The sequence below is a fragment of the Platalea leucorodia genome, assembly GCF_965183815.1.
Source record: "Platalea leucorodia genome assembly, chromosome: 7".
Lineage (NCBI taxonomy): Eukaryota > Metazoa > Chordata > Aves > Pelecaniformes > Threskiornithidae > Platalea > Platalea leucorodia.
This window is the reverse complement of record NC_138829.1, coordinates 55,252,172-55,265,692: the sequence shown is the minus strand read 5'-3', so window position 1 is coordinate 55,265,692 and position 13,521 is coordinate 55,252,172. Positions and strand designations below refer to the sequence as shown.

At 56.7% G+C, this 13,521-nt stretch overlaps 1 protein-coding gene across 1 annotated transcript; it reads left to right on the top strand.

Annotated features, from left to right (window-relative positions):
- Positions 1 to 1,579: 1,579 nt before the first annotated feature.
- On the top strand, positions 1,580 to 12,857 carry IFITM10 (interferon induced transmembrane protein 10). Its single transcript, XM_082317097.1, has 3 exons — positions 1,580 to 1,677; positions 2,622 to 3,036; positions 12,205 to 12,857. The coding sequence occupies exons 1-3, from the start codon at positions 1,652 to 1,654 to the stop codon at positions 12,352 to 12,354; spliced, it is 591 nt and encodes a 196-aa protein (XP_082173223.1). The 5' UTR covers positions 1,580 to 1,651; the 3' UTR covers positions 12,355 to 12,857.
- The last annotated feature ends 664 nt before the right edge of the window (positions 12,858 to 13,521 follow it).

The following is a 13,521-nucleotide window of genomic DNA, read 5'->3' as shown; positions in this document are numbered from 1 at the left end:
TGCTCCTCCTGAGCCTGTGGGAAGGATGCTCTGCACAGCTGCAGATTGCCTGGGTTTGTCCAAGCCCTCCAGAAAAGCTGACGACAGCTGGCCACGGCTCTGCCTCTCCTGCAAACATCTTAATCCCATGGGAACATCACTCTCACCCTGGTGCTGCTTCTGCTCTTTAGCAGCTTCTTGGAGAGAGACCTGGGTCTCGTCACAGGCACTAATAAAACCCTCTTTACTTTGGCAGGACCCAGCACCACTCCAGCAGCGATAAATCCTGAACCAGAGGGCCATTTGTCCTTTTATAACCAGCGCAGGCACCTTCAGAGGGATTAAATGGCCTCATGGAAACTGGACCCCCTCCAGCCTGGGAGCACTGTGGCCGTGCAAGCAGTCCCCTCGCATCACACCAACCCGTGGGGATGAACATGGGGTGGGCGCCCCTATGCAGGAGCCAAACCTGCTTGTGAACAGCCGAGTGAATTACCATCCTTATTTCTTTGCTCAGCACTTTACGGGTAGGCTTAAGGCATTTCCAGAGGATTTCCCTTCCCCTGCAGGTGCCGTTTGCGCAAACTTTTGTTTTACCCAGCCTGTTTCCAGTACTCTGGGATTTTTCTGCTCTCCTTCTCCAGCGCCCCAGCCAAAGTGGCCTGGGCCGGGCTCTGCTGCTGTGGGATGACATGGCATGTCCTCAGGTCCTCACCCTCCCCATGCCACAGCTGCATCCTCCTGAATGACCTGCAAGCTGTCCCTGCACGGCACCACCTGCTCTCTGGCATCGCGTCCCTGGGGGGATGCTAGCGCAGCACCCCAGAATTGGGTTTCCAGGCAGCTCCCAGGGCAGTTGGCAACAGGAGGCAGCAAGCATTTCCCTGATCGTGTGCCAAGCCTGGGCACGGCCCAATCCTCCTGGGCTTGCCCATCCTTTGTGACATCTCCACCTCCCTCTCCTAAAGCAGCCGCATGCCCTGCATCCTGCTGCTGGGGTGCTCCTGCCCCTGCCTGCACAGGGATTTGCTCAGTGCCGTCAAGATTTGTCACCCTGCATGAAGGATTTATCTCCTTTCCATCTATCCCCCATGACCGGAGGATTTTTTCCCCATGGCTCTGCATTGCCACCACCTCCCCTTGCCACACTGTCCCCATCGTCCCCCATGCTCCTGCCATGCTTGCTTGAGGTTTTCACCCAGGCCCATGGGAGCAAACCTGCAACCCAGGCTGCAGCAAGTCCCCACTGCAAAGGTCTCTGTGGGTGATGCTGGGGAGAGCCGGGCTGAGCATCCCCTCCGGGTGGCCGGGGAAGCCGCTCGGCCGGGGCCCAGGAGATGCCATTCCCCAGCGGGGCGCTACCAGGATGCTCCAAGCAGGAGGTGACGTCCCCGTGGGGAGGACGCGGGGAGAAGCGCTGAGACACGGAGGAGCTCTCCTGCGTGGAGCATGTTCGGGGGGGAGGGAGGGGGCTGCAGGTCGACCTTCCCAGTCCCTAACTGCCCCCCTGCCCACCCCTAGCCCATGGGTGCCCCCCCCCCCGCCCCCCCTCCCGCAACTCCAGCGCCGAGGAAGCCGAGCCGGCGGCAGTGCTGAGCCGGATATGCAGCGACTCCCCGCATCCCTCCTTGTGAGTAACCCTCGCTCCTCCTGATGCCTTCGGAGGAGACGGATGGACGGACGGACGGCCAGCCAGAGGTGGACTAGTCTCTTCTATTTGCAAAGCTGGGGTGGGGGGGAACCTCTTCCCACATCCCCTTCCCCATCCTCTGTCATCCCCCCTCCTCCTCCTCTCCGGCCACGATATTCTCCCCCCAAAAAAACGGCGAGGGGGGACCTGCTGGCAGGTGGAAGGAATCGGGAAATGCAGTCCCATCTGGAATCCCGCAGAGATGAGGACTCAGCCAAAGAAAAAAGCTCCCCAAAAATAAAACCCCCAGGAGGGAGGGAGGGCGAAGGGCCAGGCTGCTCTGCCGCACCGGGAGACCTGCTCCGCCCGCCGCCCCGCAGCCGAGCAACCCGCTCCCATCCCGGCGTGGGACAGAAAGCAGAAGGCCCCGACAGACAGATAGACCGACAGACCGACCGGCGGGTGGGGAGGGCTGCGGGGGGATGCAGCGCAGCTAGCTGGCAACTCCCCCGGAGCCCTCCGGCTCCTGCCAAGTGTTCCCTTCTGCTTTGATTTGTTTCCTTCTTTTTTTTTTTTTTTTAATTTATTTCCCCACTCGTGACTCGGGAGCGGGTCACGCAGGACAGCGGGCAGCGGAGGGGGGGAGGACGAGGAAGAGGGGGAGGGATGCTGCCCGCTGCTGCCCGCTGCTGCCCGCTGCTGCCCGCTCCTCTGCCCCCGCCGCGGGGCCGGGGCCGGCGGCAGCTCCGCGCCGAGGCGGCGGCTTTGTGGTCCCCGGGAGTAGCGGTCCTCCCTCCTCCCCCTCCTGCCTGCCCTCCTCTCCTCCCTCTCTCCTCTGCCCGCTCCCTCGCTCCTCTCCCCGAGCTCTCCTCTGTCTCCCGGTCCCTCTCTCTCCTGCCTTCCCCCCACGTCTCCCTCTTTCCGCTCCTTCCCCCCCTTTTTCTGCTCCCCCCCACCCCACCTCTTCATCCCCTCACCCCCATTTTTCACGGGGGGCCTTTTGCTTTGCCAGGGCAGAGCGCGGTGACGCCGCGGCAGCCACCACGGAGAGGACACAGGACCCCCCCCTGGGCCCGCCGTGCCCCTTCGAGAGGGTGGCCTGGACACCAAGACCCCCACAGGGCCCCCCGCAGGATTGCTTTGCCTGCATCGCCAAGCCCCCAGCTCTCCGGCAAGGTTCGCCGGTCCTGTCTCCTTCTTCCGCCGTTTATCTCATGGAGAGCAAGAGCTGCAAAGGGGACAGCCTGCGGCCGGCGGTCCCGTGCAAGCACTCGGTGGAGAAGAAGACGATGACCAACCCCACCACTGTCATCGAAATCTACCCCGACACCACCGAGGTGAATGACTACTATCTCTGGTCCATCTTCAACTTCGTATACCTCAACTTCTGCTGCCTCGGCTTCATCGCCTTGGCCTATTCATTGAAAGTGAGTACTGAGTGCGAGGCGCAGGGTAAGGGGTGGCCAGAGAGGGTGGGGAGCGTTTGGGGGTCGCACCTGATGTAAATCATATCTTTGCTACCCAAATGAGAGGTTGCATCCACTGGGGATGGGGATGGGGAAAGCCGAAGTGTGTTTTGGAGCCAGGGATGTCATTTCAGGTGGGAAAGAGGCACTTTGACTTGCTATGGTACCCTTCAGAGGCTCCTCTGTACCGCGGCAGCAGGGTGGTGGGCAGGCAACGCAGGGCTGGCTCAGCTCGTGCTGCACCTGCAGGCACCCCGGCACTTTGTCCCTTCTTCAGAATCCTATCGGTTAGAGATCTTGTCAGGGTTGGATCCATCAGCGTCGGATGGTCGAGCAGAAGCAGTAAGAAGCAGCCGGCCAGGACCAGCCAGCACCTGGCAAGTTGTCGGGGGGAGAGGCTGCCAAGGTGCAGGGCAATCCTGCTTGTTTCCTTCTTGCCCTCTCCCTAATTAGAACACCAAACCTGGTGGCCAGCTCCACCCCTCCGAGCCCTGTAAATCCCAAGGCAAGCCCTGGAGACCTCCCAGCATCATGGGAACGAGCCCTGGGTATCTGAGGAGGGGGAAGAGAGTGCAGGGGGACTTTGCACAGCATCGGAGCTGGAGGGAAATAGAGCCGTGTTGATGGAGAGGGCAATGGCGTGGCACACAGCCAGCGAAGGGGATGGGACTGGGTTACTCCCAGTAGCTGCAGGGGAGAGCAGCCCAGAAGGGATGGCACCCGGCAAACAGGCAGCCGCTCGGCAGCTGCCGGGAGAGAGGGGCCTGGGCTGCCCCCCCCTTCCCTGCCTTCCAGCCTCAGAACTAGCTGAATGGATGTGCAGAGAGCCCGGGGCAGTGAGGTGGTCCTGCAGAGGAGCTAGCTGATTTGTTTTGGCAGGCAGCATTTAGAGGAAGGCCAGGGCGCAGACAGGCTTCATCACAGAAGCAGATCAATTAACCCCATCCAGCTCCCGTGAGCTGGACTGCGAGTGCCCAGCGCTGCAAGGAGGCTGCTCCTGAGCCCATCGGGGGGTCTCTGGCAGAAAGGCTCGGGGTCAAGTCCACAGACCCGTGCCCTGGGCTCGCCCAGTACTGGCACTGTGGTGCCTGCCTCAGTTTCCCCTTCCCCAAGATGGGCGATAAGCACCCATCTGCCACCCATGCAGCAGGCTTCACTGCTGCCTGGGCGAGGCATTTAATAGCTCAAATCATGCCAGGGCTGAGCATCACCACAAGCAGGACTGACCCAAGGGCAAATCCAGGCAGCGGCAGCCTAACATGATTGCGGAGGAGGGAGTCTCTTAACACCCCCACTCATTTAGCCAGCGAGGGAAGAAACTGGCTTCCTCCTTTTTTTTATGTCTTTGCTCATCTGAATTTGCCTTTAACGATCAGCATCTTTCCCATGCAAGAGGCATGGTCACAGCGGGCTAAGATCACATCACAGGGACACAGCTGGCAGTAGCTACAGCAGGTATCTGGGTAGATGCGGTCCCTCAGCTGCAGCCAGCAGTGGGGACAGGACAGCCTGAGGGCACAGCTGACCCATCCCCAGGGGACAGGACAGAGTAGGGTCTGCCACCTACAAAAGGGTTTTAAAGGCTGGGCCCTTCACTATGCTTGACATGAGGTGGAAAGAAGGGCAAAGCCCGTAAGTAACCTGGGGCTGGAGCCTCGTGCCAGGGCAGAGGCATGGGCTCAGCATCCAGCTACAAAGGTGTAGAGGACATAAACCCCAGTGTGAAAAAAAGAAGCGGCAGCAAGGGAAGGAAATGGGCATATATGCTCCAAATCAGGGAAAGGAAAATAGAAGATGGCTGTCAAAAACCAGCCTTGGCTTTTGGACTGTGCAGGCGGTAGCTGATCGGACATAACGGTCGTACCTGAACAGATGTGGAGCAGAGCAGGTAGAAATAACTCTGCTCTGGTCTGTGAGCTCCCCAGTGGCTGTGACTCTGTGGCAGGGGGAAAATAGCAACAAAATGTCCCTCAGAGGCTCAGGACAGAGCTAGCAAGTGGCTGAAGGGATGGTGAATGCCCTTGCAGGCTGCTGTTGGGATGGGTGGTGGGAGTCAATGGGGATGCTGGGGCAGTAGCAGAAGGTCTGTCCTGGGGAAGACCACTGGGATGTTAAGAAAGATGGGATACTTCCTCACTCACAGCTACTGCAGAGACCTTCACAACATCCCAGCCAGGCTGGATGTTAGGGTCATTTCTCCAGGTCTGTTGTTTTCATCTTTTACAGTCAATAAGGTTTTCCCCCAAAGTTCAGAGAAAGCAGAAGCAAGGAATGCCCTGGAGACAGATGTTCCTTTAAACAGACTTCTCTTGTTCCTCTACAATTAGATGTAAGGACAATTTAGCAGCAGATAACTTAAGTCCCAGCCTTTCTAGGATGTCTGTGCTCTGCAGAGACTGAGTAATGTGCTGTGGGAGGGAGAGGAGGGGAGCAGCACCTTCCCCTCCCTGAGCCCTTTCTGGGACCTCTGACGGCAGAGCCCTCAGCCAGTGGAGCACAGGTTTCCTGGCTGAAGGGCCATCAGGGCACTGGTGGCATTAAATGCTTCCCAGGTTACGGTTTTTCCATTTGCTTTAAATAACTGAAACATCTAGTAACCTCAGAAACCATCGTTTTCATGATCAGAAATAACATTTTAAATACCTTGCCATAAACATCATCTGCTTTTGCCAGATTCATACCGTTAATACAGCAGTAGCTCCTTCGTGCCCCAAGTCCATGAGGTGTTTCATTATGGACCTTAGCACACCCTAGTATTTCCACCAGTTTCAGCAGCCCAATGCCCATACTGGAAGCCAGATGTATGCTTAAGTACACTTGAATATTACCGTGAGGCTGTCTTCTTCCCTGTGCCCACTTCTATTGGTTTCAGCTGCAACTGGGAAAACGGTACCTCCATGTCTGCCTGGCCTTTTGCACATGAGCTGCAGCCTTCTAGATTTCTTTCTGCAGGGAAATGCTATTTCATGGTGACCACCATTTACTAAAAAATGCCAAGAACCCACTCCAGCACCAAAGAATTTATGCTCTTACTCAAAGGCACACATGAAGTCAGGTGAGGGCAAAGACTGTGACATCCAAGCCAAGTACTCTGTGTGACAGACACCCCAGCCAAGCGCTCTGAATAACAGTGTGACGGCACACCTCATCTTTATTTACACCCGTAGAGGGCCAGATCCTCACCAGATACAGCTTGCTGGGCTGCAATGGAGTTGCACCAACTCATGTATCCTTCCAGGGGTTATTTCTAGCATCTCAGGCTTCTCAAGGTCAGTCTCCCGGATCGCAAGCAAGGCGCTCGCGTGTAAGCATGCGTTGGTGCTGGGGAAGAAGAGATAAACAGCAGGACCAGGGAAGTTAGAAACCATAAAGTAACCTTAACCCCAGCCTTTAAGTAACCTTAAACCAGCCTAGCACAGATGCAAGGATTGGTCCAACGGTAACGCTTTGGATTGAGTTGGTTTTCATCAGGAGCAAATGCCACGGCCTGATATTCAGCAGCTCCCTCCTCTCCTCTTTCCCAGCTCCAAGCAGTAATTAATGATGCATCAGCGCCTGGTGGCAGGAGATCTCACTTCAGTTGTTATGAGGTCCATCTCCAGAGACCGCCGGGGTGAGCCAAGTCCTTCTCAGTACCCATTATGCCATGAGGCGGTAGGTCAGAGGAGCTGGGATCTGAGCCGAGCCGTGGTACAGATGCCATGTTGTGGTTGTATAGAGTCAAAGATGGCAAGAAGCCCTGCTGGCTTTTTAAGCCCCATCAGCAGCCCGCGGGGTTGCTCACAGAGCTTTCTTGACCCTCGAGGCCACTGAAATTTGTGGTGTGATAGCACCCCAGGGGAGCTGAGCTCTTCTGCCCGCTCTCTGCCCAGCCCTTAGCATGCAGCTCCGGGCACGGCTGTTTACCTTCCCCTTTCACCATGTGTTGTCCTTCCCTGTTTTGAGTGGAAGCAGAGCAGCACAAATCCGTAGCTATTTATTAACCCCAAGAAGCAGAGAGGCTGTGGCACCTGGCCTCTCAGGCAGGCTCTCAGCTCGCTTTTCGGGAGGAGCAATGGTTTATGGCGGTGGGTAAAATGCAGAGGCAACAGCCCCGTGATGCCGGTGCTGGCGTGGTGGAAGTATGCGAGCTGGAGAGCTCTTGACCAATTCACAGAGCAAATAAATCCAAGGATCTCCTCCAGAGCTCCTTATGTGTAGGGACGCAGAGCTCTGCACGGAAATGGGTTTACAGACAACCAGCTGTGGGCTGCATGCTAAAAGCCGGGCTGCCTTAAATACAGCCTCATTAGGCTCATTATCAACAAACCATTTGTCTCCTCCTGCAAAATGAGGCAGCACTTTGTACCCGCACAGCAAGTTCCCTGCTCCCAAAAATAAGAGTGACCAAGCCCCAGAGCAGAGCGAGGGGAGGTGGCTGCTGGGGAAGGGACCAGGAAGGAGCGGGACGGTAGGAGTCAAGGGGAGTGCTTGGAGAGGAAGCTGAAGGCAAAGCCCAGGGGGAAGGAAGGGCAGGAGATGGTGGTCAGAGGGAGGAGAGAAAGACCCCTCAGGCACCGGCACACCGGAGGTGTTGGAGGAGGAGGTGAGCTGGAGATGGTGAAGGACAAGGTAAGCGAGAGATGGTGGAGGACAAGGTGAGTGAGAGATGGTGGGGGACAAGGTGAGCTGGAGATGGTGGAGGACAAGGTGAGCTGGAGATGGTGAAGGACAAGGTAAGCGAGAGATGGTGGAGGACAAGGTGAGTGAGAGATGGTGGGGGACAAGGTGAGCTGGAGATGGTGGGGGACAAGGTGAGCTGGAGATGGTGGAGGACAAGGTGAGCGGGAGATGGTGGAGGACAAGGTGAGCGAGAGATGGTGGAGGACAAGGTGAGCGAGAGATGGTGGAGGACAAGGTGAGCTGGAGATGGTGGAGGACAAGGTGAGCAGCAGGGAGGTGACAGACAAGCAAGATCGGAGGGAAAGGCCACCACTGCCTTTCGCTGGTGGGAGAGAGGAGGAAGAATGTTTGCATGTTAAACCACAAAAGCAGGCTGTGTTTCATGGAAGGCCAGGCATGGAAAAGGAAAGGAAACATGTAAGTTGTCAAGCTGGGCCAGAGATGAGCTTTGCCTTGTCCGGGGTGGAATCTCCAAAAGGGCCACCACGCAGCACTTTGGGGTGCCTGGGGAAACCCTAGTCAGCAGATGCAGGATAATTATCCTTACACACCAGTCATCTTGGTGCAAAACAGGGCCAAAAATCCCCAAATAACTTTAGGCAAGGTGAGAAGGGTCAAAGTGACCATGAGAAAAGAGTCTGTGACTAAGGAAACGCCACACTTGGGTTTGCAGGGGTTCAGCCTTGTGACCTTGGGGACCTGTCCCCCCGTGCCTCACCTCCTCGGCTGTGGAAGGAAGCAACCTCCAGGGCTCCCAGAAGCTCATGCACCAACTGCCAGCACATTATGGTGATGGTAACCACAGGAGCACGAAAATAGGAAAAGCTGAGGCTGGGCTATGAGAAAGACACTGGCATCTCCTTAAGGACAGAGCAGGGAAGGAGCCAAAAAGTGTATCTGGTCTCCAGGAGAGCTCCTCCTCCAGAGCCTGGCTCGGATGCCGCAGCAGGACATTGAAGGGAGACATCTGTGAGCATCTATGGGTTCAAGGCCAGGCAGGAGGAGGTGAGGCCACCCTGGAGAGATGTGGGAGGCCAGGGCTGTGAGTGGTTTGGAAGGAGAAATGCCTTTTCATTGCACTTATGTGCCGCAGGGGCCCTGGTGGTTGTCTGGCACTTAGAGGCTCCGTTGCAATATAAATGATAATGGCCAATAAGGGATGATTTGCATGAGGGTGACCACTGAAACCATAGGGTGTATGAGGAAATAAAGGAGGAGAGAAAGGGCACCGAGGACTCGGTGAGGATGAGGGATCCAGGCGACCAAGGCAAGAGCAGCCGGAGGAGAGCTAGGGAAGGGAAAGGGCAGGGAAAGGGCAGGGGGCTGCCGGAGACAGGCAATGGGGGCAGAGCTCTGTGTGCCTCAGGGGTTGGCAGGAGTGGGTGCCCAAACAGCAGGAAAGAGAAGAGAGAGGAAGGACAAAAAAAGGAACTGGGAGGAAATGGTGGCACTGAGGAGATGGCAGCCCCGGGTGCCCCTTGCTAGAGATGCTGAGGAGCAGCAGGACTGGAGCAGGGACAGAAGGAGAGCCATGGGAAAGTTGAGGGCAGGTGCTGCTGAAGCGAGCCGTGGGAAAGACTCAAAGCACAGATCATGAGTGCAGGCTGGTGTCAGGTGGGAATGGCTGCTGGCAGCACTGGAAGAGGGCTGGGCACGGAAATTAGGGCAGCAGGGCACCCCAGGGAAAGGGGGAGCAGGAGGCGAGGAGTGGGGGAGAGCTCCTGGGGCCAAGAGGCACTCGCCCCACAAAGGCAAAGCAACCAGCTTGGTGGCGGGAGGGCTGCAGAGCTCGGTGTGCCGGCCACACTGGTCTGCTGGAGAAACCTCTGTCTGCCTGGCAAATGCTCACGGCAAACACCGGCTTGCCTGTGGCAGAGAGCGACCCTGCCAGTCATGGCTGGGTTACAGCGGAGGAAGGGGCAAAAGGTATTTGCTCTGCGGAGGAAGGGACAAAAGGCATTTGCTTTGCACAGGGTTTGCCTCCAGCAGCCCTGCTGCTGGGAAGACAGCGCGTGAGAGCTTCAAAGAGCCTGCTGGGAGCAGCAGGCAGGATTTCTGGCCTGAATCCAGCACCTCTGGGGCTCTGCCCACAGGGACCTCCATGCTTCTCACCGGTGGGTGACGGGGTGCCAGCTGCCCAGTGCTGCTGTGCCCAGGGGTTTTCAGGAGGATGCTAAATCTACCAAATAATTTCAAAGGTGAGTCATCCCAGACACACAGCTGACACAAAAAGGCGCGCGGGCTCCCAGGCTGCTGGCTTGCTGCCTTCCCAGAGGTTCTCTCTGCTGCTGGGAGCACCAGCCAAGCATGCCACAGAGCCACGCGAGGTTTGTGACTCTCCCCGTCACCGCTCCCAGAAGGATGCCCTGAAGCTGCCGAGCACTCAGCAGCGGGGTGATGGGTGGATGGCCCCGGCTCCAGCTGCAGGCTCCTGGGAGCGGGGCACAACAGGAGCCGAGGCACCACAGGATTTAATACAAGGAAGAAAACAGAGCTCTCATTCTTGCCTATGAGCTTGCCAGCACCAGCTCCTGCAGGCCTCGTGCCAGCAGCAGCCTCCCTCCCCACGGTCCAGGATTAATGAAGAGCAGGGGGTGCTTGTGCAGAGAGGTCCTCACTGGTGTGACAGAGGGGACATTGCTTGAGGGTCTGAGATGTGGTTTTGGAGGCCCCATGAACCAGCATGGCTCAGTGAGGGGTTCAGCAACCCTTGCCCATATCCAGTGGGTCCAGTGGAAAGCTTTCAGGACAGCCCTGTGGGTCAGCACTGCAGGAGAGAGAGAGAAAAAGTCACTAAGACGTGGTCTGAATCCGTCGCAGAGTCTTTTCGGAAAGCTCCTGGTCGATAAAAGCCTTTTTAATATTTCTAGGTAGGACTCCGGGGCTGGTTTTCACAGCCTGCCACCGACATCTAGCGTTCAGCCAGCAGCGCCTTGATGGTGCTGATGCTGTCAGAGCAAAGGCAGGCTGCTAAAGACCCATGGCCCCGCGGCCTCCAACCCTCCAGCTGCAAAGTGGGCAGCAAAGCAGGCACTGCCATGCCGTACCAGCCCCTGGATACTCTGTTCGGATACAAGAAAGGGAAGAGGGGTAAAGTCTCCTGGTCCTTTCTTCCCACATCCTCATGACTCCAGCTGCCTGGGTCTGCTGAGGGCTGGCTGATGGGACGGTTTGGGGACAGGGACGCATCCCTGCTAGGAGGGATGGAGCCTGACCGCTCATCTGTTGGGCTCAAACTGCAGAGCTGCTGCTGGCAGGCAGTACCATCAGCTGCCTGGCTGTGCCATCCGCTGCCTGCATGTGCTATGCACTGCCTGGCTGTGCCATTGCTGCCTGGCTGTGCCATCCTCTGCCTGCATGTGCTATGCACTGCCTGGCTGTGCCATTGCTGCCTGGCTGTGCCATCTGCTGCCTGACGATGCCATCACTGCCTGGCGATGCCATCTGCTGCCTGGCAGTGCCATCGTTGCCTGGTAATGCCATCCCTGCCTGCTAGTGGCATTGCTGCCTTGCAGTGCCATCTGCTGCCTGCTAGTGCCATCGCTGCCTGGTAATGCCATCGCTGCCTGGTAATGCCATCGCTGCCTGCAAGTGGCATCGCTGCCTAGCTGTGCCATCCACTGCCTGCTGGTGCCATCGCTGCCTGGCAGCGCCATGCACTGCCTGGCAGCCTGGAGGAGGTGGAGGCAAGCCAGTGACATGAACATGCACAATCCTTACCCACTGCAGAGCTTTCCCAAGGCAAGCCCGTGAAAGTCCCAGCCCGCAGGACAATGAAGAGAGCAGACCGTGCTGTCAGGATTGAAAACTGCCAGTGGCAGAGACGCTACACGAGCCACATAAGACCTGCAAAAGGAACTCATTAACCCAGGACTGCTTAATATGCTGGAGGCTCATGCGCAGCCCTGGAGCTGCAGTAGGATGCCATGCCAGGTTTCGCCTGCTCAGCTCCTCAGCGCAGACGGAGGCACGGGGACGCACACCGAAACTGCAGCCAGCCTTCTTGCTTGCAGGCTGGGCGAGTCGAAGCCCAGTGCTGCAGGGCCAGGGGGCTGCAACACGGTGGGAAGGCTGTTTTAGTGCCCACGTGCATGGGGTGCATGATGGCGCCTCAGTTCCTTTGTGTGCCCTCAGGCTCAAAATGGCACTGCCCCCCTCCAGGGGCCACGGGGACCTGGTTTGCCTGGTTGGTAACAGCAACTGGTCACTCTTCCAGGTCTTCTCCGCTCCCAGGGGTTTCCAGCCCACAGGCATTACAGTGCTTGGCCTCACAAGCACAACCCACAGCAGAGCCAGGGTGCAAACCTCACCTCAGGGTGTTTTATGGCACCCCAAGCATTCAAATGCAAAGAGGCACAGCCCAGCCCTTGTCCGCTGCACAGGTACCCTACAGTGTGGATGTTGCTTGAAACAAGTTATGTCTTTTTACACATCTCCCAATTTGGTTTTTTTTTTTTGGGGTCTCAGGTCCGGGATAAGAAACTCCTCAATGACTTAAATGGAGCAGTCGAAGATGCCAAGACAGCCCGGCTTTTTAACATCACCAGCTCAGCCCTTGCCACCTTCTGTATCATCCTTATCTTCATCTTCCTGCGATACCCCCTCACTGACTACTAGAGTGAGGCCAACAGCAGCAGCTGCCGCCAAAATGCCTCTATGCCAGAAGTGTCTGCAGTTGTTTCTTGTAGCAAGGATGCAAAAAAACCCCCAAAACACTCCATCTTGATTGCAAAAAAAATCCAATTAAATACATAAATAAAAATGAAATGAGTTGATCAGCTCAGCTGAGCATACCCTTCCTGCCCCCAAACAGTTTGTGAACTGCTGTAGGAAAGGGTCTCACTCTTACACATGTACAGGGAGAAAAACAGACCAAGAAATATTTATTTTACGGCCAACAAGCCGTGTGACAAGAGCATGCAAAGCCGAGAGCGGCGCACGCCTGGGGGCAGAAAGCTGAGCTCTGGGGAGCAGCAAGGTCCTGCCGAGCAGGAGTTACGTGCAGTGATGGATGGTGACCGCGGCAGGGCCGGCTCACAACATATCAGACATGTTCAGACCACCCCACCACCCCCCAATGTATGGGGGTTTCTTTTCTTTTTCCTCTCTTGAGTTTCATTCACCAGTTCGAACAACTCCCAGTCCCTGGAGAGCTGAGGGTGTTAGGAAGTTCGTGCTAGGGAGCCCCAAAGCCTCCAGAGAAACTCCAAGGCATTAAAGGGCAGGTTTCTCTTCAGGATCTCCCAGCAATGCTGAGAAGGAAGGCACCTTCTGGAGAACTCGCCTAAGCCCCCTAAACCGAGTGCTACTGTATTTCTGTAAATGGTCAATAAAGATACCTCTGATATCTGATGCTGCTGGGTTAATTCCTTCCTTAGGAGGGCCGGGCTCCTGGTCCCTACACGCTGGCAAGAGAAAATGCTCATGTCACCAGCGGTTGCTTGGGAGAGATTTAAAGCAGGAGTGAGGGATGCTGCTGCAGGTCGGGGCCGCACACAGCCATCAAAAAGGGCACAGATCCAGATTTAAGAGCAGAGATCTCAACAACTCCTGTGATGGTCGATCAATTGCAAGCAAGCAAATGCAGCTGAGCGGGCAGGTCCCCCCTCCCCTGCTAGGACAAATGTTGAAGATAGATAGAAATAAATCACCGCAGTCCGAACCTGCTGCTACTGCAGCACATCCCGGGGTCGTTACTGAGAGCCAGATTTTGGAGACGCTGCATGTTTGCCACTGAACCAGGTAGGAACTCAGAGCCCTTCCCAACAGCTGCCTGCGGCTGCC